This window comes from Poecile atricapillus, chromosome Z (genome assembly GCF_030490865.1).
Source record: "Poecile atricapillus isolate bPoeAtr1 chromosome Z, bPoeAtr1.hap1, whole genome shotgun sequence".
Lineage (NCBI taxonomy): Eukaryota > Metazoa > Chordata > Aves > Passeriformes > Paridae > Poecile > Poecile atricapillus.
In genome coordinates this window covers 121,152,535-121,177,582 of record NC_081289.1, presented here as the reverse complement: position 1 = coordinate 121,177,582, position 25,048 = coordinate 121,152,535, and the positions used below count along the sequence as shown (strand labels likewise).

The 25,048-nt window shown below is 39.7% G+C and overlaps 2 protein-coding genes across 2 annotated transcripts; one reads left to right on the top strand and one right to left on the bottom strand.

Annotated features, from left to right (window-relative positions):
* Window positions 1-1,801: 1,801 nt before the first annotated feature.
* NSA2 (NSA2 ribosome biogenesis factor) lies at window positions 1,802-6,953 on the bottom strand. The gene is made up of 6 exons (XM_058864353.1): window positions 6,743-6,953; window positions 6,348-6,535; window positions 5,186-5,336; window positions 4,682-4,861; window positions 3,433-3,625; window positions 1,802-2,070 (listed from the first exon to the last, which is right to left on the bottom strand). Exons 1-6 carry the CDS (start codon window positions 6,743-6,745, stop codon window positions 2,003-2,005), a joined length of 783 nt encoding a protein of 260 aa, XP_058720336.1. The 5' UTR covers window positions 6,746-6,953; the 3' UTR covers window positions 1,802-2,002.
* A 69-nt stretch (window positions 6,954-7,022) lies between these two features.
* On the top strand, window positions 7,023-24,918 carry GFM2 (GTP dependent ribosome recycling factor mitochondrial 2). Its single transcript, XM_058864349.1, has 22 exons — window positions 7,023-7,140; window positions 7,554-7,645; window positions 7,930-8,019; window positions 8,561-8,645; window positions 9,640-9,685; window positions 10,666-10,763; window positions 11,309-11,434; window positions 11,840-11,928; window positions 14,375-14,463; window positions 14,679-14,739; window positions 14,835-15,020; window positions 16,816-16,896; window positions 17,625-17,773; window positions 18,305-18,445; window positions 18,526-18,625; window positions 19,160-19,349; window positions 20,532-20,608; window positions 21,117-21,255; window positions 21,381-21,566; window positions 22,967-23,082; window positions 23,286-23,468; window positions 24,015-24,918. The coding sequence occupies exons 3-22, from the start codon at window positions 7,957-7,959 to the stop codon at window positions 24,141-24,143; spliced, it is 2,334 nt and encodes a 777-aa protein (XP_058720332.1). The 5' UTR covers window positions 7,023-7,140; window positions 7,554-7,645; window positions 7,930-7,956; the 3' UTR covers window positions 24,144-24,918.
* Window positions 24,919-25,048: the final 130 nt, after the last annotated feature.

The window sequence follows — 25,048 nt, the reverse complement described above, 5'->3', positions numbered from 1 at the left end:
TTATTTATAGTGAAGAAATACTTCCTTTTACTACTAAATCCATGACTGGAAGATTACCAATTCAGTTATACACAGCATTGCTGAAAGCTTCCATTTTAGAAGGAGCCTTTTATTCTTTTATTTCAAGAATGCAGCTTCAAGAATTGATCAGCTGAGGCTTGTGACCTTTAGTTTCTCTTCAGTATTTCTTAAGGGCACCAAAATTGCTACATATAGTTGTAGTATCATGACTGTCAGACCATTTTCAAAGTTTTCATCTTTAAGCCCTTTAAAATTCATACATTTAAACTTCTGAAACTGTCCTCTTGCTTGAAACACTCCCACCTTTATTCATGCCATTAATACAGTCATGGAAACAAGGGGAAGAAAGGCAGCAGGTGGAGAGTAGCTGCCCTTCTGGTTCTTTCACCCTGATCTGTGGTGGTGCATTCCCTGCTCCCTTTCCAGGCAGTGCTGTGATCTGACAAATGCTTGTTAGGCCTCAGCCATGAGTGAACAGCACTGGGGCTCAGCTCCTCTTGGGCTCTTCAGAAATACAGTCTGCTCCCAGAAACAGCTGATAACAAGATCCTGTTTTCATAATAAACAGCTGTGGAAACTATTTCTCTTGCCTAACTGCTACATCATTGTTCTAACACTTTCAAAGAAAGTGCTGACCCAAACTGTGGCCAGGATGAAACATTGTTATGACTAAGGCCCACTCTCTCAAGGCCCATAAACAGAGGTAAAAAATAAGTCTGTGAGCTCTCCTGAGCTGTTGCAGGCTGTAACCATCAACCTCAAGAGTGGGGCTTCACAGAGCCAGCTAACTCTTCTTTCCTGTATTCAGAGGATTGCTGAAGGATACCACTGAGGAGATACAAGAGCATCTGCAGTGCGCATTTCACTACCTTTGAAGGGAATGTTTCACAGGTACTTTGCACTAATTCTTTGTGTGCATGCATGTGCGCATGTTCAGCAAACATGGGAGAAATTCTGCTTTCTTAGATGTTTAAGTATCTTAGATATCTAAGTAAATTAGGCCTGTAAGGTAAAGACATAAGCTAAGTTAAATGTTGTCAAGTGTTTGCTAAGTTGTGAAGTTGTTAAGATAGGTTAAGTCCTTTTAAGTGTTATTCCTCTGTTAAATTGTTAAGTTATGAGTAAAGATTTAAGGTGTAAGTTAAGCACGGTTATGTGTGAGTGCTGTTGGGCTTTTAGGCTGTTTTACTTTATATCATTGACCTTTCTATCCTTTTGTCACACACACCTAAACACACACACACGCCTAAGTAATTTTGATTTTGGTCTACTAGATTTTGATTTTTGCATTCATTTTTCTGTAGTTGACACCTTATGCCGTAGCTGTCTTGTAGAGTCAATCTTGCCAATGAACTTTGTCATGCTGTTGCTTAATATTAAATATTTCTTTCTGGTGCCCTTGCCCCAGTGATTTTTAAGCCATCTCAAACACTCACTCATAACACACAACCCCATTCCTGCTCATGTTTTCCCATGCCTGTGATTCTGCAGGGGCAAATATCAAACTTGGTGCTTAATTTCTTATGTCAATCTGCAGTAAGGCTCCAGCTGCAGCCTCCCAGCTCTTCTGCTTTCCCAGAAGTCAAATACAAATTAACATAGTCTTCTGTAACTTTAGTTATTACAGCAGGACATGGTGTGAGACAGTGGCTGTATTTCCCATATGGGAAATTTCCCCTATGGGAATGTGACCTGAATTGGGGACAACACACCTAAGGACATCGCTACTGTAAAAACACCAATAAAGTTCAGACTAAATCCATACCATGTGAACAAAGCATGAAAATTAAATCTCTTTATTTGGACAATGTTCAGCTGAGCAAACATAAATATAAAAATGTGAGCAGTCGTTTCTGGCTGAAGTTCCTCATCGGCTTGTGGGGTCACTGTTACAGAATGGCTGAAGGTTCCAAAGATTTTGTAAATTTGCGTAAAGTCCACTTATTTTGTAGATGCCCACATCCAACTCTTGGTATCCAATTTAAACAAGAAGAATTGCATTAATACAGCCATCATTTTCCGGATTGTTAGTTACCTGGGCATATTTTCCTACAGAGAAAAGGGAATTACATGTGTAAAAAACCCGGGAAATCATTCATATGGATTAGGTCTTTCTACGTTTGCAAATTCAATTAACAAGTCTCTGAAGTATGGGGACTCATGCATTTTGAAATCTGAATCTACCTTCTACTGAGCTGTAAACTTCTGTTCTCAAAACATTATATTTAAGCACTTTTTCATAAATGGATCATTTAGAGTTCTGAGAGGATTAAAAAATAAAATTCTTAGGTTTCCTACTGTCCATGTGAACCTCTCTGTTACAGGAAGGCAGTCTGATCTTATGAAGATCACAGAATATGCTGAGTTGGAAGGGATCCATCAAGATTATTGTGTCCAACTTCTGGCCCTGCACAGGACACCCCCAAGAGTCACACCATGTGCCTGAAAGCATTGTTCAAATGCCTCTTGAGCTCTGTCAGGCTTGGTGCTGAGACCACTTCCCTGGGGAGCTGTTCCAGTGTCCAACCACTGAAGAACCTTTTTCCTGATATCCAGCCTAAACCTTCCCTGACTCAGCTTTGTGCTGTTACCTCAAGTCCTGTCACTGGTCATGAGAGTGAAGAGATCAAGATCCACCCCTCAGCTTCCCCTTGTGAGGATGCTGAAGACCAGAGTGAGGTCTCCTCTGCTCCAGGTGGAACAAACGAAGTGACTTCAGCCTCTCCTCCCCTCCAGACCCTGCACCGTGTTTGTGGCTCTCCTTTGGACACTCTCCAATAGTTTTATATCTCTCTTACACTCTGGCACCCAGAGCTGTCCCCAACACTCGAGGTGAGGCTGCCCCAGAGCAGAGCAGAGCAGGACAATCCCCTCCCTTGCCTGGTTGATGCTCTGCCTGATGCCCCCAGGACACGGGTGGCCCTCCTGGCTTCCAGGGCACTGCTGGCTCGTGTTCAACTTGCCTCAAACCAGGACCCCCCGGTTCCTTTCCCTGGCACTGCTTTCCAGCCTGTTCCCCAGTCCATACACGCAAACATGGCTGCCCCACCCCAGGTACAGAATCAGTTGAAGAGGCTCCTACACAGAACTTCCACTGCAAATGTAATTCAATTGTTCATGGTTCACATGGTTACAGACTTGTGGCATTGCTCAATATGACAGGCAAGCAATCTGAGTCTTTGTTCTGAACTTCATCTAACTTGATTTTGGTAGTGTGAATGGAATGCCTAATATTAACACTTAAAGCTACTATTTTAAGAGTTGCTATTATTGCTTCTGCTGCAGCCCAAACCTAACTTTTAACAATAGATCAATTATAACTAGAGAATGAGGTCTTAACAATACATCATGCAATAAAGACTAGAATCTTTAAAAAGCAGTTCTGCAGTATAACTAGTTAAACTTACTTACCCCAGATAACTTTTCCCCCTTGTGTCACAAGACCAAGCTCACTCACGTTCACCTCAATGACGGTACCCTTAGTAATTACTCCCAGTTGTGTATACAAAGGAGATGATGGATTCTTTTTTACACCAAGGATAGGTAGGCAAAATGTAGCTTTAAGTTCAGGATGTGTCACATGTGCCTTCTTGAAACGTAAGCCCTGTTGCATAAAGAGTGTTAGAATGAGTTAGTACTTGCTTTAAGCTTTCACAACTGATCTAATTAAACATTTTTGAGAATTATGTCCTCATCTTTATATGTTCAGAGAGACTGGAAAGAATGAAACAACCTAAAATACAGAATGCGATCTGCCTATTGTAGACTGCCAGACATTTTAAAACCTGATTAATGACAAGATAAAGCTCTCCATGTATGTTTTCAGGATGTCAGTTTTTAGATGTAGTCCAACAATAATACTTGTTACCTTGGACAATTTCTGTTCCATGAAGGAAGTACAAAAAATATGAAATACCCACCTCCTACAGCACTTTTATCTAGTGATCTGCACTTCATAGAGGGTACTTTACCATTATGTACCAAAAATTTTTCTGTGTCCAAAAAATTTTTCCAAGGCTGCTGTGTGAGACAATTAAACTAGTAGTAAGTACAATTCAACAGGCAGCCTGCACAGTGATTGTGGATTCCTGTAAGGGAACAGGAATAAGTATTTATATTAAAAAAAACACTATCTCATTGAATCTGGCTTTTCTGCTTGTGTGCTGCCAGACTGATGGAGCCCAGCCACTGCCCCTGCAGCTGTGTAAGTGCAGCTTTTGCCTGGCACACAGTCACAACTGTGCTTCAAGCCTACTTAGGCCAAAAGGAAGTCCTTTTCTGAAGTCCTAGAACAAAGCAGGCTTCTGCAGTGCAGAGAATCACAGCAGATTGGAAAAGACACCTCCATCTTTAAAAGCTATGCAAAGTACCTTAGATAAAGACTTTTCCATGCTAACTTGAGAGCTTGTAGCTTTAACTTACGGGACACATCTGAGTTACAGGAATAAAAGCAGGTACTTCAACATAAACTGGGGCTGTAGAGGCATCTCCCCACTCCCCATGCTATTTAAAGTTTATTCCTTTGCAAGGAAACTAACAGGAATAAACGAATAAAGATCAAGTGCATTATCTTACACGAAAGCTTCTTTATCACAGAAAATCAAAGCAGTAAATCAAAAGAATTATTCCTTAAATGTTCTTTAAGGCTCCAAAACATTACCATTGGTCGAATGAATCGCTCGTACTTAGGAGGCTTCCTAGTAAAGCCATCTCCAACAAAACAAACTTTCGTAACCATCCTCTTCCATGCCTTCTTCTTTCTCTTCCCTGTACGAATCACCTTTAAAACTTCTGTTTCTCCCTGTGCACGAACCTTTGGCACAGGAACCTCCCACTTCCCCTGGAAGGAGGGTAAAACAAAAAAAAGGTCAGTATTCTTACATGTCACATAGTTAAATGAAAGGGGGGAAAAAAACCAAAGCATAAAATCAAATTTCTGTAAAGTACAGGTAACTCACAGCCACTTACTTTAATTAGCACGTAAAAGTTCCAAAAGTCAAGATACTGCATATATTCACATTGTCCTAAACTGTTCAGTTACTCAAGATTTCATGTTTTAATTAGTCTTTGCTTGAAAGCTGATAGGTAACCTGAGCATCAGCAATACAAAGTGGTCATTGTTACACGCAATTTTAGGTATCTGAACTTTGATACATTTACTTACAGCTTTTTCTTTTCTTTTTTGTTTGATCATGTTAGAGAGGACCTTGGCCCGGGACTGGCCCTCTCTGTCCAGCAGGTATGCTGGTACAGCTCCTTTGGGTGTTTTTTCATCACTCTTCTGCTTTGTATTTCTCTTTTCATGCATTTTAATGCTGCAAAGAAAGAAAATCAATATTAACAGCACAAGAAAAAAGGACTTATTTTTAGATATACCATTTCAACTTAGTCTGTGCCTCCTCAAATTTTTCTTTAAGAGATATTTGTGAAGTATTATGTATTTATATTTAAGGAATAACACTAAATAATTCTCAAGGTACATTACTCACTTCACTTAATCTTGTCACTTCCTACCAGGACAGGAAGACAAGAAAGACATGCACCTCTTTAAGGAATTTCTGAGTGACTGAAAGCAAAGCCAACCACTTTGAGAGATAGTAGCCTTCCTCCGTGCTGACAAAAAAAACACATTCTACTCCTCTTCTGAGATTTGATAGCAATGCTCATATATGTGAGGAATGTGTGTTTTTAAAAGGGGACAAGTTTTGTCAATTTTGAGGTCATTTACTGGGTGGAAGAAATTACACACAGACTAATAATGGGTTAATAAACCCATTATCTTTAAAAGTAGCAGAGGAAAACATCTATCTACACTTTGAAAGCAGCAAAAACAACACGGTGGACAGGTATGAAGCTCAGTAGCAATTAGTGAGACTGTTAAAGATGCCTAGGTAACAGGATAATGCTTGAGCTATGCAAAAAGCTGGAGCTATGCAGAAAAAAAAATAGTTGCTTTGTAACAGGGTATGTGAATGAAGCACCTTTTAGAAATCAGAAAGTTCAGCAGAACAAGCTAACCGCAAAGGCTAACCACTGGCTACAGTCTTATAGAGCATGTGCAGGAAGAAGGGGTAGAAAGTTCAAACCCGAGGAAGACTTAGGAGTCTTCATCAAAAACAACCACACAGAGGCTGAGGACCACCTCGTGGAGACACCACGCATGTGCTACAATGGCTTACATAATCACGTAATTAGAAAATACGTTGCAATATGAAGGTTAGGAAAGTATAATGCGCACAATAAGTAAGAAAGTATAAAAGCTTGTACTGTGCAATGGACAAGTGAATCTGTGGTGGAGCTAGGCGTGTGTGGAAGCGGACACTCACGTCTTTTTCATCTGTATCTTCTCCGCATGCCGCTGCTTATGGTACAGCTTCGCCTTCAGCCCGATCATCTTCTTGGCCTTGCGGGACCGCTCGTGCGCCTCCCGGCCTTCCTTCTTCCTCCGCTTTTCGTGGTAGTCCAGCCGGTAACCATAGCGCTTGCGGTGGAGCTCGATGTGCTCGTTCTGCGGCTGTGGGCACAAAGGCAGCGCGGTCAGCGGGCACGGCTGCCCGCGGGGCGGGGACGGCGCCTCCGCCACACGCGGGGAGGCGGCGGCCCGACGGTGGCAGCCTCACTGCCGGGCCCACCCGGCCTCCCGCAACCTCCCCGTCCGTCCCCTCCACCGCCGTTTGCATCCCTCTGCCCCGGCCCCCCGCCCCGCGTCCCCGGCTCCCACCATGGCGGCAGTCCCGCGGCCTCCTCCGCGGCGGAAAGGGCGGGCCTCTTCCGAAAGGGCTCCGGCTGGAAACTGTCCCCTGCGCTGCTTTGCTTGCTCCCGGCGGAGAGGCGGACGTCCGCGCCCCTCAAGGACTTCGCGCTGGGCTTGAAGAGGCCAGGGAGAGGCGGAGAAACGGAGCGGGAGGGGTCGAAGAGTCGCTTTTTGCTGCCTGGTCTGTCAGGCTGTGACGGGAGAGCGGAACGCGGGAGGGAGGTGAGGTAGCGGGGGAAGGGAGAAGCAGGTTGCCTTCCGGCGGCCGTGCTGACAGGGCAGGGGCCGCGCGGTCCCGGGCTGGGCCGGCTGGGCGGCCCAGGGGGCTGAAGGTGATCCGCAACTGGCTCGGAAACGCCGCAAAGGTTCGTAACGCGGGGAACAAGGCGGTGTCACTTTGCGGAGAGCTACCGAGGATCGGCCCTTGGCGGTAGTCGGCTGGGCTCGGCTTGAGGACTCGTCACGGGCAGTGTGAAGACACGACGCCCTTCGCGCTCCCCCGGTCAGCAAAGCGCGCCCGCACCATCGGGAGATGTGTGCGGCTCTCGAGGGGAGGGAGCGGAGGTGAACGTGTGCCCTGAGCCCCGTACGCTTCATTGTGAAACTACTACGAAGCATAAAGTCAAGGCAGCTGGACAGTGACATCTCCTCAGATAATCAGCATCCGTGTAGGGATGCTTTTGACGCTGCTGCACTTGGGCTTTTTGTTGCAGTGGTTTTTGGCTATGCTTAAAAGGTCATAGTACTTAATATTTTCAATTGTTTCTGATCTGAACAGGTACTTTGCCCTAAAATCTTTTATTCTTCAAGACTAGAAAAGCTATTTGCACTTTGCACACCAATAATCGATGCTCTGGAGCTTACCCGAGAGTGAGTGTTAACTCTTATTTTCATTATTCTACTGTAATGTTTCCTTGAGAAATATATTATTTCCATGAGATATATATTTAGTGTTTGTGGACATGCATTTATGCTGCATTGTTAAGGCTTAATAACACTATTATTACAGATCTGGCACTGATTTAAGTTGCAAAACAATAGCTTGAAAAATGTTAACCTGATTTCCCATCAAAAAGATTGAGTTATGTCAAAGGAACATAGTTGGCCTGTTCCCTGTCATAAACATTTTGTACAATGTTTACTTACCTTGCCAGGGAACAGCTTTAAAGACGGGAGCCAGAATGTTGAAAATTATGGGGAAATTTTCAGCCACTGCATTGAAGCCATCAAGTTTGTGCAATAAGGTAAAGCTTCTCCCAGTTTTGATACTTCATCTATGAGCAAGGGAAACACTTGGGTTATTCTGAATAAACTTCTTTAATTAGGGTGTTGGTTTCTGTTTGAGTTTTTTTTGTCTTTAACAGTTGGCCTGTGGACAATGCGTATTTTCATGTTGGAATGGGACTTCAGAATTGGGAATTGAATTTGTAATATTTGTGTATTTTTTTGACTGCTTAACTCTTGTCATTGTTAAATTATTTACACAAATAATTAGATTTATTTAAAAAATTCTGGCTATTAAAAATATTTTGATACTGCCTTAAATTTTTACTGAATATCCCAGATATTATGGGGATCAAATTTGGCTCAAACCTCAGTGTGGGCATCATCTTTAAGCATCTGCTCTTAAATAGTTGATGTTTTGATCTTATATAATACCTGACAATAATATTTGTTCTTGTAGTTTTGTTTTTTCTGCTTATTTTTCTACAACTCCTAAAAATCTTGTTACAAAGTAGCTAGTTGTAACAATAAACATTCTATATGATTCTTTTTTCTTTCAAGTGCATGTATTTCAGAAATACGAAAATGAGAATCATGAGTGTGACACAGCTAAACTACAGTCTGAGAAACTACAGTTCTCCACCAGGTATAAGTTTATGTTGTTTTCTTTATAGTAAGGATTAATTTTAAAGTGAATAAGAATAAAAAATACTTTCTATTTTTGTGTATTTTTTGTTTTATTGTATTCTTTTGGTTATTCTTTATAGAATTTAGTACATGAATAGACCACTTAAATGGCTCAAGGACTGAAGAGTTTTGTGTTGCTACTCTTTGCTCAGTAGATTCACAATATGTAGCCTTTCGAAAACAATAATAAGCAAAGGCACATGTTATAGGAAGTCAGGTCAGTTGTGAAGTGTGCTGGAACCCCTCATTAAGGGTTCCTGTAAGATGATACTGTAATGTGTCTCTGATGAGAGTGATGATCTGCAGGTGGTGAAGGAATGTTAGCTTAAATATTGTTGAATTCTGTGTGGCCTATCAAAGATGAACTAAAGTACTGTGAGTGTTCCTGAAACACAACTTCAATAGCTTGAATAACTGAATTTGGGTTAGTTTCATGAAAAATTACATTGACAACTTATTTTACAGCTAAACTGTGTGAGAAAGAACCTATTTTGCAAGAAAATAGCGTTTAATAAACTTCCCAGTCCCATATTTTCTCAACACAGGTTAGCTTGCCTTTTATCCCTGAGAATTATGCTGTATAGCTTTAAGGCTTAAAGGAGAAATAACTTTTCAAGTTTATCATCTATCACCAGTTCAGATGAATGTCAGCATTACAGTTGGCTTGAACTGAAGTATGCTTCTGCAGAGTTAGATGGTGATCCTGTCCTGTGCTGGCTTTTTCCTGTTGTTTTTAAATTACAGCTGTTTTTTCAAGCATTTCTCATTTTTTTGAGGTGGGGAGAGGTTTGTTTAAGTATGTATCTTTAAAAATTTGAGGCGGTGGAGATTACAGATAGTTGTGATTTGTGGCTCTGAATCTTTTTTTTCGAATAAGGATTTTAGAAGTTTTCTTAAATATACTTCTACATTTGCTTCTGTCTGAAAAGTTATTTCATTTTGTTTGTTTCCAGGAGATGTTAAGTCTCTGCATTCTGTCATTAATCCTCATATATCCAGGTACATCAATCTAGTTTATTGCTGGGATGTAACTTCAGTCAGAGAAGTTGATGAGATAAAGAATTGTAGGTTGTTGCCATGCCTGTCTCATGTGCATGTTTAATATAAAATTACTACTTGCTTACTTTTACCCTTGAGACATTTCAGTTTAGAGTGCTTCCTGGTGGCGCAGAGGTCCTGTGTTGTCTCTGGCTTTCACCATCAGAACCAAAACCAGGCTGTTAGGGAAGCTCCAAATCCATGGTGTTGCTGGGAGCTGAAGAAGGGGGAAGGATGTCTTGGCAACTGGACCACTGTGGTGGGCAAGTCTGTGTGCTTTGTGTTCATGGAAGCACTCTGCCATGTTAGTTAGACGAGGGCAAGGCAATTAGGAGCTAAGCTGCCAAAGACGTGCCTTAGGGCTGAAGTTCCCTTGGAAGGCTGCTGAGGGTAGGGTGTACCTGAGGGTGAGGTCAAGCCAGCATTAATGGTGAACATGGGGGCTGATCACAAGCCTGTGCTGCGCAGAGCAAGCGAGGCAGTTCTGGAAGATACTGGTGTGGTACTTCAGGAAGAAAAAGTAGGCTGAACCAGATCAAGGACAACTTCATGGGAACTTGGATGTGCTGTATTTGGGGTATAAAGGTTTATATGCAGTAGGTTGTTTAGGATGCCAGGTGTTAGGGATTGTGATGGACATGAGAGGGGAGGGGCTGTTTCTGTTTGTTGGGAGGGCAGGTGGACGAGCATGAGCCCAAAGAAGGGGCTTTCCATAAAGTGGAGCTTGGAAACCTGTTGCAACACTGTTCATTACTACTGATTTGAAGAAAATCCACCATATCAATACTGACGTTCTTCAGTGTTAGAATGTTCACCATATCAGATATGCAGCAGAGGAGCAATGCTATTAATCTGGTGTGCTATTCTGGGGGAATATTAACTATTTATGCAACAGGATTAAAAAATTACTGCACTAACCACAATATTTTCACTTTATGCAGAATCCGAAACATCGGCATTATGGCCCACATTGATGCAGGAAAAACTACGACAACAGAGAGAATGCTTTATTATTCTGGATATATAAGAACACTTGGAGGTTAGAAATACTTTCTGTATTTCAGTAGGTTTAAGAAATTGAATAGTGTACAATTACATGCAGTACAGTTGCTGGTGGAATACCTCACGTAGGAGGCAGTTGTTCCAAAGTTGTGCTGCAGTTTAATTGAATTTTAAGGCGTGTTCCTTTTCTATGTACTAAGACAATTTTGCTTTCAGTTATTATAGGTTGATATTTTTCTTTTACTTTCAGCACATTATGCTTCATTTAACATTTAATTAGAGAATCTCCTTATTTTTCTGCTTGCTCATTGGCCATTCTGGTAAAGTTTCTTGAGTTCTCTTTTGACATGTGAAGAAACCAGAGTAAGAAAATGTGTCCATTTCTTTTGAAAGCCATGGCACAGGAGGAATTCCTTGTTACACCAAGTTTAATAGAATTCTTCTAGTTTGAAATGGTCACAGCACCCTATGTTTGTATTTCTTTTTGACCTTTTAAATTTTATACCCTGTTCTCTACTGTATATGACCGAAGAAGTTAGGCTTGTGAATTGTGAATTACCCAGTCCTGTTTCTTGTTTGCAGATGTTGATGATGGAGACACGGTGACAGATTTTATGGCACAAGAGCGAGAACGTGGTATTACCATTCAGTCTGCTGCTGTTACATTTGACTGGAAGGACTACAGAATCAATCTGATTGACACCCCAGGTACTGCACTTTAGTGGTACTCATATTATTAAGGGAGAGAGGATGAGGTGGAATGTTACAGAGTGTCTTTGTCTTAAATATGGTGCAAAATTTAATTGGTTTAATTGCATCAGTAAAAATGCCTTTACTAAGCTCTGTTCAGCTTTGGATAATTATTGTTTGCTGATTCCAAATCTAGCTTATATAAAGTGAGCTCAGATGTTTCCACATTAAATTGTTCTCAGTTCTAGAATTGCATTATAATAATGATGTTTATTTCGAAGACTGATAGGTGTATATCCCTGAAAGTAAAGAAAAAGTTGTTTTGATATTCATTGAAAGAAAAAAGTAATGTTTAAATGTGTGATGACCGGTTGATATTGCCTGTTTAAATTATGATGGTATAAAAGGAAGATTGTTTTTTAGGCCATGTGGACTTTACTGTGGAAGTTGAGCGTTGTTTGAGAGTACTGGATGGAGCAGTAGCAGTGTTTGATGCTTCAGCTGGTGTTGAGGTAAAGTCAGCTGTTAGATTTTTTGAGGGGGTGTGTGTGCAGTCTGTCATGGGAAAGGGGAGAGATTTTCTCAAACTCTTTGTGTTTGATTAGTCTGTCAGTTCCCCAGGGAAGGTGAGACCCTTGTGCCCAGTTCAGTCTGTCAGTATCCTCTTATGGGGACCCGGGGATCCTTTACTGAACAGTCCATGGATCTGAGTGTGGTTCAGCTACCTTGTTTGGGGTCTTATGCAAACAGAAAGACACCCTCCTGCAGTGTCCTTAATTGGTCTGTTGGTACCTCAGGAAAGATCCAGGGACAGATCTGCCAACAGCAGAAGAGAGACCCTGGGCCTCCACAGTGCAGTATGTTACCTGCTGCCAGCAACTGTTACCACCCTTACAGGACTCAGGCTTAACCGTTTATATAATGACATTCCTCATTAATGTAATTGAAAACTCTGACAGGTTAAGGTTTGAAGACTTCTGGTGACAGCATCTGTCTGCAAAAATGTCTTCAAAGCAGTATGCTAACTAGCTCTAATACCTAACTGGTGCTAGCTTGATGTAGTCATTCAGCATGGATAGAGCACAGTTCTTACCCAATAGATGTCACTGTGGGAATGAAGAAAAGTTCAGCCTGTTGTCTGATCCCAGAAGTTCCCAGAAATCTCTAACTTCTCCCCATTTTTAATTTACTTTTATACTATTTTTGTGTTTAGGTGGAGCTTGAGTGACTGGAGTCATGCATCATGTTCAGTGGGGGGTGGTCGTACCTTGTAGGTGGGTTATATCAGTGTTACATCTGAGGTCACCTTTAAGATGGAGGTATATGTTTATGATCTTGCCATGGTTCCTGGTTCAGCAGCTGGATATCTTATTTTTATTCCCTTGGTTGACAGCTGTTTTGTGGCTTATCAGCTGCAAGCTACCACCTTGAGTTCTCCCTTTTGCAAGGATTTCAACAGAGCCTGGACACAATGTCTCCACTCTGCGCCAGCCTCCATTTAGTCCCCCTCAGCATGTATTGTGTGTGGGAAATCGAGCATGCTGACCACAACCTATCTGGGAGGTAGCAACTGCATTTCACCCTATAATTTCCACAGTTACAAATTCTGTTAGAGTGTTGTCTTGGTTTAGGGCAAATTTGGGAGAGAACCTCCAAATGGGGGTCCCCCCAGAAAAGCAAATTCAAGTGGCCCCTCCCCCAGCTGGTTTGGAAAAAAAGATTTCCTCGGAGAAAAGTGGAAAAAACCAGTTTATTTAACAGAAATTGAATAGTATTGAACAATAAAACCTCTCGCTGTTCAATGAGATGGCAAATCAAGGAAGAAAAGTCCTTTTCATGTGTAGCTCGGCCCGCTCAGGTTTTTATCAGTCCCTCCAGCGCTGGCAAGTGCCGAGGCTCAGGCCCCTGTGGGCCACAGGCGTGAGCTCCTGGGGTTTGGCTGGGTTTTCAGTCCAGAGCAGGTTTGAACAGATCCAAGAAAAATGGGAAAAACAGTCCAGCGAACTCCTCTATCTCAGCTAGCTAAAAACTAACTAACTGTATAAGAGAAGCTCTGTCCTGCTGTCTGTCCGTGCTGCAGACACCACAGTCCAGGAGCAGGATGTGGGGGAGTGATGTTTTTCCTCAACACAAACTGTGGCTTCTTCCCCCTTCACTCTCAGAGCCAGTCTTAAAGGTGCAGAACTTAATATGTAACATAAACCAGGCAACTGGGGATACCAATATCATAAAGTCACCCCAGGAGAAGGGTAAATATACCTTCCCAGTTTTCTCTGAATTTACTGCCAGTCACTCTCAGTTATTTTCCCACCATGTCTAATGACTTAAATTAGGCTGAAATAATGTATAGAGATCATTCTCTGTATTATCTCTCTCAATGCTTTTATCAAAATTCAGCTTCAGGAAGCTGAGCATTTAATTTTAAATCCTATGGTGCACAAGAATTTCCATGGTAGTAAGCAGCAAATAAGTGTGATTACCATTAGAAGTTTGGAATGTTTCTGTTGTTTTGTTGCTATCTTTTACAAATGTTGATTGAGGTGAGTACTTCTGCTTAGCTCCACAAATTGAATTAAATTAATACCTGTCAATTTCTCATTATAAGGTTTTATGTAGAAAATAGGTAATTTTCAGGCAGGTTTTCTCCATCCCCATTGGTTCTTTTAACAGAGCGCAGAAAAGGTGGAGGCAGGCTAGGACTGGACTTCTTATAGTGTGAGATGTTTCAGTAGTTCAAAAGTTGCCACTATGCCTGCATGCCCTTAGTGCAGGAAAGGTAATGACAACAGATGAGAGACAAGACAAAGCTATTTTTGGACTTAATCTGTGATGCTAGATATAGGATTGTCACAATACACAGCACAGTTCCCTTCTCTACTCTGAGCTAGGACCTTCAGTGGTGTTGGGGAGCATATAGTTCAGCTGTTGACACTGTTTCCATTTTGTCTTTGGCTTTAGGCACAAACTCTGACAGTGTGGAGGCAAGCGGACAAATACCAGATACCACGAATTTGCTTTTTAAACAAGATGGACAAAACCAGGGCAAGGTATTTAGGCAGTTATTTTAATAGTTGCTAAAAAGCTTATAAGAGAATGTCTAGCATTTTCCAATTAAGTATAGAGCAACCCAGTTAATGTCAATACTTACTAGATGCTCCTTTGGTTATGCAAATGTATGTTTTTGTGTAATTATAGGAGTAATTTTTGCAGTAAACAGGGAATGGTGAGCCTGTGTAACTCAGTATCTGTTCTTCTTCTGTAGTTTTACATATGCTGTTGAGAGCATAAAACAAAAGTTGAAGACAAAACCTTTACTATTACAGGTAAGCTTAGAAATTAAATGCTTGTTTCCTTTCTTTTGAATGGAACTCCTTTGTTAATTTTTTTCAGCTATCTAAAGTCTCCATTCTATTTGCAGTTGCCCATTGGGGAAGCCAAGACCTTCAGAGGACTGGTTGATGTTGTGACTAAGGAGCAAATAATGTGGAAACCTACTTCTGATTTGGATGATGGAAAAAATTTTGAGCGAAAGCTGCTGCTGGAGACTGATGATCCAAACCTGTTTCAAGAAGTCCAGGATGCAAGAAATACCTTAATAGAACAAGTAAAGTTCTAAAGTAAATACATAATACATTTAAAACCATTACCCAGAGTAGTAGGAAAAATAGACTGAAAGGGACCTCTGGAGGTATCTGGTTAAGTGATCTGCTTAAAGCAGGGCTGACTTCAGCATTAGGTGGACTTGTTCAGGCTTGCTGAGTTTTCAAATCAAAGGATGATGATTCTCTGTAGGCAGCCTGTCCCAGTGCTTGATCTTCATTTCTTAATGTCCAATGAGGTTTTATTGTGTCACAAGCTGGGACAGGCACCTCTGAGGAGAATCTGATTCTGTTTTCAGTGGCCTGAAATAGGGCCACTATTTCAAATAGTAAGAGGCAGTATTTGCATCTTGCTTCAGTCTCTCCAAGACAGACAAACCCATCTCTCTGGGCCTCCAGCTGCACTCCAGCCCCGTTAGTGGTTTTCCAGTGGAGTTCCTACAATATGTCAGTCTCTTTTGTGCTGGGGAAGCTAAAAGCAGACAATGTTTTTACTGTCTTAGATGTCAAAGTATATTTGGTACATTCACAAGAAGCGTGACAGATGTGACTTGAGACCTGCAGGGTATCCATGGTCCTCTAAGTGACAGCTAGAAGCTGGATGGGATGTTGCAGCCTGGTCAAAATGGCACTAAATGCTGTGTTAGAAGCAGCTCAATCTAATCATAAATCAATCCTTTTTGCTGGAAGGGCTGCCTTCCACACAACTTTGAATAACACTGTGGAAGTGCATAAACAGATGATGCTAGCTTTCCATTTCCTTTGAAATTGGAGAGATCTGTTTTATATTGCTCTGAGTTCAGTAGAACATACACACAATCTGGTTTTCAAATTTAGTAGGTTTTAAATAGCAATGTTAATACCCAGCCTTTTATCTTAGGAAAATATATTGCCAGATAGAAAGGTTTGTAAGAACAGTGTTAATTTTTTTCCCTTTGTTTTCTGGGTCCTTCCTGAAGGAGGAAGGGGTGGGCCACTAGTGTGATAATTGAGATAACTTTGTGTTTGTAAAATATTTTTCAAAATACTTTCTATGCTGTTAATATTCCTTATCAGAAACCCTGTAAAATGTAGCATTCTGAATACTGGACCTTTTGCACACTTCACTTTCACTTAATTAAACGAACTATTTCCTTTATCTCTCACATTTTAACGATTAACTTGGTAAGACTTCTAATTGCTTATCAAGGGTTTATTTCAGAATTCGGCCAATTAATGTTGTAGCCAATAGAGGGGGCAAAGTGCTTTCCTGTGCTTGGGAGTCCTGAGTCTGTGACAGTGCAGGGATGTATGTGAGATGTTTAAGGAGTTAAGTTACATGTCAAGCTAACTGGAATAATTTGAAAACAGAGACATGCTCTGGGACCTACAAACCCTTGACATGAAAAAGGCCAAAATGCCCTGATGCTTGTCTGTTTTTTCCTGCTCAGTATCTGTCAGCTTGCAAAGGTTGCTTGCTGCTTACTTCAGACTTCCCCGTGTTTTCAGAACCAAAGTACATCAGTTAAACCCTTCATGGCTTTCACCGTGTGGCTGGAGGTTTTTTCCATTTTAGGGAGAAAGCGTCCTCTCTCTCAATGATGTTTTGCTTGACAGCAACTTTATAAGTGGGTATTTTTCCCCCCATCCTTTCTTGAAGCCTTCATTTCCATAATTTTAAATTATTTGAGTTTATAATTACTGATGTCTTTAAAGGCTTTGTTCGTGCTGTATTTAGCTATATATCCTACGTAAGTAAAATATGTAGGTTTTCTGTGAAACTGCTGTATGCCAAATAATAAAAGAACTTCTCTGTTGAAGGTTGCAGATCTGGATGATGAATTTGCTGAACTGGTTCTAGGAGAAAATGGTGAAAATTTTGACTTAATACCAGCTGACAAGGTATTTTTTACATTTCCAAGTAAATTTACATTTACTAGCTCTTATTGCAAAGGTTTGGGTTATTCTTCCTTTGACACATGCAAATTATGGTTTTGCAGATTTTTCAATAAAAGAGATCACATTTTCTTATGTAGTAAATTAACAGTAATATGGATTTAGAACAGAATATGTTTGGAATTAGTAGGAATGTTATAAAGATGGGCTATGATTCTTAGGCATGTTAGACATAATTTTAAAAGTTGGGTACATTTATTCAGGAAGGTGGGGTTTTATTTTTTTTTGAAAGTTACCCTGCTGTAAAAGAGTTCAGGGAAAGGTGAATGGAACTTTCAGATAGACTTAATGTAGTTTGGACAGAGCTGCTGATTCTCATGAACAAAAATAGCATGTCAGCTACTTTGAAATGGTTGGAACTTTAGACACTGCATGTTGAAAGCAGTGAGTTACAACATACTGAATTAAAAGGACTGTTATAACAAGAACAGCAGATTTCTGTGAAACGTTTAGAAATCTTAAAACCAGTGTCTTCTGGTTAAGGATCTAAATGTTTGGGTTTATGGTTTGGACCTTGTTAAAAAGCAGTGAAAGGAGTTTGGATGAGTGATGTTATATTTACAAATACCCTTTTTAGTTTTTTGGGGATTAGTTAGCAGTATCTCATAGTTGGGGTGCAACTTAAGGCTAAATTGTAGATCATGTATTAACAGAAGACAATTATTTTTTTGCAGTTGCAGTCTGCTATCCGCAGAATCACGCTAGCTCAGAAGGCTGTCCCTGTCCTCTGTGGTAGTGCACTGAAGAACAAAGGGGTGCAGCCATTACTGGATGCTATTACTCTGTACTTGCCTGCACCTAATGAGCGTTCACATGAGTTTCTGTAAGTACAGATAGAAAAGGAGATTCAGAAAAAAAGAAGGAAAAATAAGTAGGAAAACACAAAAGGAGGAAAGAAGTATATTAACAAAGCACTCATATTATTTAAAAGTATTTACCCTCTTTAGGTATTAAATAATAGTGGAGATGTGTGGACAGAAAAATACACTTGAGTACTGTACCTGCATTGGTCAGTTCTTCCTGAATTGGATGCATTTATTTCCAGTTGTCAAACTTGCACTTTGGAATTCTTAAGTCTTTTTTTAATCTGAGGACATTTTCATTTTACACAAATGTGATCTAGGAGTACTGTTAGTACTGTCTGAATCACGTAACATCTTACATGTCTTACTGGAGCTGGAACTACTTAGATTATTATTTTTCAGTACAAATTACATTTTCTGGAAATCTGCCTCCATTAGCATTGCAGTAAGAAACATCATCTCTTAAATGAAAATTTGAAAATTTAGGTAAATGTGAGTATGAGTGGATTAATCCTACAGGTATGCATTTTGTTGTGGTTTTTATTTTGCAGACAGTGGTACAAGGATGACCTGTGTGCCCTGGCATTCAAAGTTCTTCATGATAAATGTCGTGGACCACTAGTTTTTGTTCGTGTTTACTCAGGCTCATTGAAACCTCAGTCAGCTGTATATAATATTAACAAAAGTTGCACGTGAGTAAGATAGAGGTGTGGTTCAATGTAGCATTGGAATGCCTGTTAAAGTCCTGAGTAACAGAGAATTTAATTTTCAGAGAGAGAATGAGTCGGCTGCTCCTGCCTTTTGCTGATCAGCAAATTGAAATACCGTCACTAATGCCTGGCAACATTGCCTTGACTGTTGGGTTAAAACAGGTAATGAAAAATACTTATACTGTAAAGGAGTTTGTTTCACGAGTTTGCTTTCTACTTCTATGATACTGTATCTCAGATGTGTTCTTCATTATGGTGATATATGTAAACTTGCTTTATTTGAAGTACATTTAGATATACTTCCTCCAAAATTAAATACCACAGTGTACAAATACCAGTAATTGACTTGGAAACTGCAGTGCTGATTGGAAAGGACGGAAAGCTGAAGTTGTATGTTGTTAGGGTTTGAGCTTGTATTAATACTGTAACTTTTAAAGTACAGTGTAATGTCACAGAGACTTCCTGTGGGGAAGGGGAATAATGTTCCAAATCAGTTACCCAAAAGCAAGTTTCAAGTTCAAATAAATGTGTTTCATGCTTCTTCTATTAGTTTAATAATTTGTTGCTGACTGAATAGGCTGCATGAATCTCATTTGCAGAGATTTTCTAAAATGTGTCCAGCTTTGGCATACATTTTGAGTTTGGGGATTTTGGTTGGGTTTTTTTTTTCATATCACTTCCTGTGTTGATCTGTAGAGTGCCACTGGAGATACCATAGTGTCATCAAAGGCTTCAGCTGTCGCTGCAGCACGCCGAGCTGGAAGGGATGCTGGGGAAAAGAAGAGGTCTGTGAGTGGTGTAGACAGTCTTCTGCTGGCAGGTGTTGAGATCCCTGAGCCTGTCTTCTTCTGTACCATTGAACCGCCTTCAATGGCCAGACAGCAAGGTACAATGCAGCCACCTAGCTGGATGAGTGAGTTGCACAAATTTAGTGGCCAGTGATCTAGTGGTTCTTTCTGGTGTTTTTTATACTGATGGTATACTTCAGATTATGATTGTCCATATCCTTTGCTATGTCAAGCAGTAGTGGTATGACTTTCCTAGTTTTTGTGTCTAGAAAAGTAGTAGTTCTTCATTTAAAAGTAGAGGGATGGAGGCACCCATTCTGAACTGCATTTACAGTGGTGGGCTGTACATAGTGTCCTGAGTGCAAATAACCTTGAAATGTGGCTTTTTTTTTTTTTTTTTTTTTCAGTTTGCACTCACAGTTTTACTCTATGAAGTCTTTATATACCAAGACTTCTCTATGTCTAGTTAGGGTTCATCCTTGCATCCTTACAATCCTGTAATCTTACTGTCTTTCCAAACAGTACCCGTACCAGACAGCTTGGTAATTCAACTCTTTTTGGAAATACTCTTTAAATTCTGTATCTTTGTTCTAACAAAGCTTGAGCTTGCTTGGGGGTGAAGAGGAGGAAGGATAAGTACCAATGTACTGTGACAGAATGGAGTAAGGTAGAAAATATGTCTGCAGGCTGAACCACTGGGTTATAAGGTGTTACTGATTTTGTGGTGCTTGGATGTTTTAGTTTGCTTTTGTTTGTTTGCTTTTGCTGCTTTTTTCTCCCACAAAGACTGTAAAGTATGATTAATACAGTCTCAGCTCTTGGTTCATCATTCTGCTGCTTTCCTCAGCAGTTAAGATAATGGAGAACCAGAAAAAAACCCAAAACCCTGTATAAAAAACTGTGCACATTTTCATTTGGACCATTTCAGGTCAAACTCATCTTGAAATATTTAAGTAAATAATGTAACAGTTGATATTTTCCTTATCAGTTATTCACTGACTTAATGAATTATTTGTAGGTTCCAGTCTTTCTTCATAGAAACACACAATATCACTCTGAAAATAGTATGTATCATAATTAAATTAGTTAACTGTAGCACACTTAATTTGTGGGATAAAATCAGAAGTTGCTGGTTACTTGTAACTTGAGCTGACTTTGCCAAAATCTATGCTCCTTTAGGATCTTTTTGATTGTTTTTAGGAAAGTGATATTTAGGCACTTACTCTGATCTCCAAATTATTAAATAAACTTCAGATATAGTGTTTTATATTTCTGTACAGACTTGGATAATGCATTGAGTTGCCTTCAGCGTGAAGATCCAAGTTTAAAAGTGAAGCCAGATCCCGACACAGGACAAGTAAGATGAATCTTGTATTGCTCATTTTATAACTATTATTTTAGAACATCAAGACTGCACTTTAGTTAGTTCACCTGCATATTGAGATTTTCTTTAATAAAAAGGACTCTCTGAATGTTCCTATGATACACGTACAAGGTTGTGTGTATGAAACTAAAATGGAGTCTTGCGCACTTGTGCTTTACAGAACAGAGGACATCACCCCATGCTCTGCATGTTTTTGACAATTCTGTATTTAAAAAGGTTTGATTTACTTAGTTTTTAAGGTTAGGTAAGATTATTTTTTTTATGGTAAGCATAGCATCTCTCACTTAAATGGTGTTTATGTCAGATGTCTTAAAGCAATGTATTTTTGTAGAGTCCTTAGAATTTGAAGTATTATGGCCGTTAGAATTAGAAGCATTTGTTCTTACAAATTAGAAGCATGCAAGTCCTTGCCTAAAGAATTTGTATTAAAACCTGAGTTTTGCATGTTTTTCCACTTCCCTCTTAATTATCTTCTCCCCAGACTATCCTCTGTGGCATGGGAGAACTACACATAGAAATCATTCATGACCGAATCAAACGTGAATATGGAATTGAGACTTATTTGGGACCTCTTCAAATAGCATACCGAGAAACCATCTTAAATGCAGCCCAAGCTATAGGTAAAATGAGTGAAAGGAAGGAACATCTTGTTTTCAAGCTACAAGCTTTTGTAGCTTGATTTACTTTAAGCAATACATGAATAACTTTCAGATTTTTATGTATTATTTTTTCCCTCCCCTCGCAGATATATTGGACAAAACAGTAGGTGATAAACGACATTGTGTAACTGCAGAGGTAGAGGTGAGGCCCAGGTCAGGAGAAGGAGCAACAACAAAACCCATCATCAGCTATGCTGAGAACGTCAGTGAAGTACTGCCGAAAGAACTCCAAGGAGCTGTAGAAAATGGAATCACAAATTCATGCGTTCAAGGTAAAGGAAATGCTCTGTCAGCTATACTGGTCCAATATTTTTGTAAGAAGCAATTTTCTAGAAGGAAAAGCTGCTTGGTAGCTTGAAAACTAAAAGATAGTGCATATACATGTGACTAACATATATGTAAGGTGCAAAATGTCTTCAAATACAAAAGTTGCCAAACACTTTTTCTCTATGCCAGAAATGGAAGTCAGTGTGTTTTTGGTTTGCTTTTAAGGTTGATGTCTTCTCAGTCACTCAACAGTGAGCTTGGAGTTCTTTTGTTTTTTTTTTTAATCTGGTATAAGAGAGAAGGCATTTACTTTATGACATCATGTAAACCATAGTGATATAACAAAAATGGTTGCATAGGCTAGCATGTGTTACACTTCTATTACTGTTGCTAATGAATTTTTTTATTTTCAAATATGTTAAATCCATGAGTTTTCAGTAAAAAGCTTTACCTAATTGCAAAGTGTGCGTTTGCTAAAGGACTAGAAGTGTCCTTGACTTTTGATTAAAAACAATGAGTCTTGAATAACTTGTGGGCAGAAAAGTGCCTTACAGTAAAATCAACAGGTAGTGGATTAACAAAGGAGAATTTCCCTTTCAGAACCAGCATGAAGTGATTTTTCAAAGTAGTTTTGTGGAATTTGAAAGCATCTCCCAACTTTGGCCGTGGAATCTCTTAGCCATGTGCTTTCTTTATGCTTCTTGAAGAAACATCAGAACTGTGCTGTCTCTAGCCTAAAATTGATGCCATTAAGTGCCTTAAAAAAATAAATGTGTTCTCTGTTAAAAAAAAGTTATGTTTTTTTCCTCAGACGTGGTTCAGGCCTCACACTTAGTCTAATATAGTTTGGTCTGGTTGACAGTCCTGTGTTGGAGGGAGGTAATCTGCCTAGGACACTAATTTATCCTTTATGGAAGTGAGTTAGCCCTGGAGTTTTGGCTATGTGTTAGTTTCAGGCATTGCTGTGATTATATTGTGTTCAGAAGGAAAATACAGAAAATATTCTGGCTTCTGGTTAAACAAAAGTTTTCCCTACTTTTTCAAATGATGTCTTGTTCAAGAGACTAGTTTTAGATAATAACATGTATCTAAAAATAACTTTTTGGTAATGGCTGTCTGGATGAGTACATTCAGGAGCTTCAGGTTCTGAAAATGATCTGTGCTTTTAATAGAGTGAGAAAGTATGTGTCTGCATTCCTTTGTCACTTTAGGCAAAGTTAGGTAATGACAAAACCTCTAAATGAGGAAAAGTAGCCACACAGGGGAAGGACAGGGAAGGAAAGAGCAAAATGAGAAACTTCAAGTTAATTCTGAACAATTTTTGCACGTGTCTTAGTATTCTGAAAAACAAATATTTGTTTTGTTTTTATTTCAATTTTTATCTCTCCTCTATGGCGCTGCCCAGGACCTCTGCTGGGATTCCCAGTTCAAGATATAGATGTGACTGTGCAATCATTGACAGTGCACCCGGACACTTCACACACAATGGTATCAGCCTGTGTCTCCCGTTGCATGCAAAAGGTACAGTAAAACTGTAAGCTGCTGTTAACACAGTAGCATGATAGACTGCTGGGAAAACATATGTGTATCAATATCTGGACATTGTTCCTCTTTGTATGCCCTTGAAATGCCCTTGCTGGGAGTCCGCTTCAGTGATTTAAGTACTTATGTCAATTTAGAAAGACCCCGTAAGAGTACATCGGCATAACTTCCTTTCCATGTAGGCTTTGAAAAAAGCTGGTATACAAATACTGGAGCCCCTGATGAACCTAGAAATCACAGTAAGTGAAGATCATCTCAGTGCAGCACTTGCTGATCTTGCACAGAGGAGAGGTAATATTCAGGAAATCCAGTCCCGTCAAGATAACAGAGTTGTGGTCGCTGCTGTTCCACTAGCAGAAATGATGGTATGTGATTACCTTCCCAATGGTAAAATCGATCTTTTTTATATTCTTTAAAATATTTGGCTTCATTTAACTTTTCCTTTTGTCATGGATAAGGAAATTTAGAATGGATTTTTAAAATTGTATTTTAATTATTGAAGGTTGGAAGTGTCCACAAATTGAGTAGCTTTTTTATGCCCAATTCAGATTATTAAACCAGCATGTGTTCAGCTGTTAAGTTAGATAAGTAGTAAATACTACTAAAATACTACTAAAATAGGTTTTATGGAGAACAAATAGGTTTTTTATTGTAAAACCAAAAAAGGTTTTACAATAGGTTTTACAGAGAATAAAAAAATATTTTATTGACGAATGCATGTATTGCAATTCTAATACAGTAATATTGGAAAGTTAACTTACTAATATACTAGTGTAGTGTATATATAGTATAGTTACTATACACTAGTATATTTCTGACACTCCTGTTCTCTCTCTCTGTGGTCTAAGCAGCTTCTATGCTAACTTATCTTCCTGTTATCCTGAGTGATGTGTGTTCTCCATTTTTTTCAGGGCTACTCAACAGTTTTGCGTTCTCTAACATCAGGCTCAGCAACCTTCACATTGGAGCTTGCCAGTTATAAAGCCCTAAGCAGTCAAGAGCAAAGTGCACTTCTTCAGAGGAGGATGGGAACTCTCTAGGAACAATATTTTCTATCCTCCTGTTAAATATTTTCCTATGTACACCAGTGTGTTTGTCTGGGACCAACGGGTGATGGCAAATAATGAGTTAGCAGCTGTGCAAACAGACTGCTTTTAACTGTTCAGGGAGGAAGCTTCAAGAGACTGAGCTCTGCTGGCATAACCTTGTGATTGCAAAGCAGGGATGCAACCACAAGTTGTCACTTTGCAAGTTCTTATCTTGTGGACATCTGAAATGAGAAGTGATGCAAATTGTTTTCATAGAAATGAGCATTAAGTCCATCTTAATGTGTCACTGGGACTGTTTTCCTAATCTAGTAAATAATGTTTGTGAAATTTCTATCTATCACTGAAATAACTTTACAGTTTTGGCATTCTGTATCTTGATTTGTTTTCAGCTGTATGAAAGGATATGGTTAATAAGCACTTTACACTGTACAAATTACACATGTTAGTTCTACTGGTAAAAACCAGGTATGAACCAGAGTTCAGGACTGGGTGTAATTTCTGCCCGAGTTTAGCAAGTGAAACGGATACTTCTGCAAATCAAGTAAGAGCTGTGCAAAAGAAAAATACAAGAAAGGCAGTTTTTCCGTGACAGCAATTCTTACCTACCACCCTGCCCTAGGTTGAGAAAGGGTTTGTTTGTTTGTTTACCTTTAGGAATTAGTGAATTAAGCTGTAATGGTTCTGATTTGCTATGGGTTGCAATTATCTGGTGTTCTAAAAAAGTGGCAAGTGATACTTTGAAATAAAAAAGATAGTTTGCTCCTAATTTAAATAGTATCTTAACTTTATTCTTCAACCTCAGTGAAAGAAAATTAGTAACTGGAATTAGTAACTCTATGGTATCAAGTTTCATGACTTCACAGTGAAGAATCCCTATTTCTGAAAGGTTAAAAACA

What these genes read in the sequence shown, in the direction of transcription:
- NSA2 (XM_058864353.1), bottom strand. An exon ending in AAAAAAGAAAAGAAAAAGCT is followed by an intron (nt 4,862 to 5,185) that starts GTAAGTAAATGT and finishes CCCTCCTTCCAG; the next exon opens with GGGAAGTGGGAGGTTCCTGT. An exon ending in AGGGGGAAAAGTTATCTGGG is followed by an intron (nt 2,071 to 3,432) that starts GTAAGTAAGTTT and finishes TTTTCTCTGTAG; the next exon opens with GAAAATATGCCCAGGTAACT.
- GFM2 (XM_058864349.1), top strand. Translation starts at nt 7,957, where the DNA reads ATGTTGAAAATTATGGGGAAATTTTCAGCCACTGCATTGAAGCCATCA. An exon ending in TTCAATGGCCAGACAGCAAG is followed by an intron (nt 19,350 to 20,531) that starts GTACAATGCAGC and finishes ATTTCTGTACAG; the next exon opens with ACTTGGATAATGCATTGAGT. An exon ending in CACAAATTCATGCGTTCAAG is followed by an intron (nt 21,567 to 22,966) that starts GTAAAGGAAATG and finishes GGCGCTGCCCAG; the next exon opens with GACCTCTGCTGGGATTCCCA.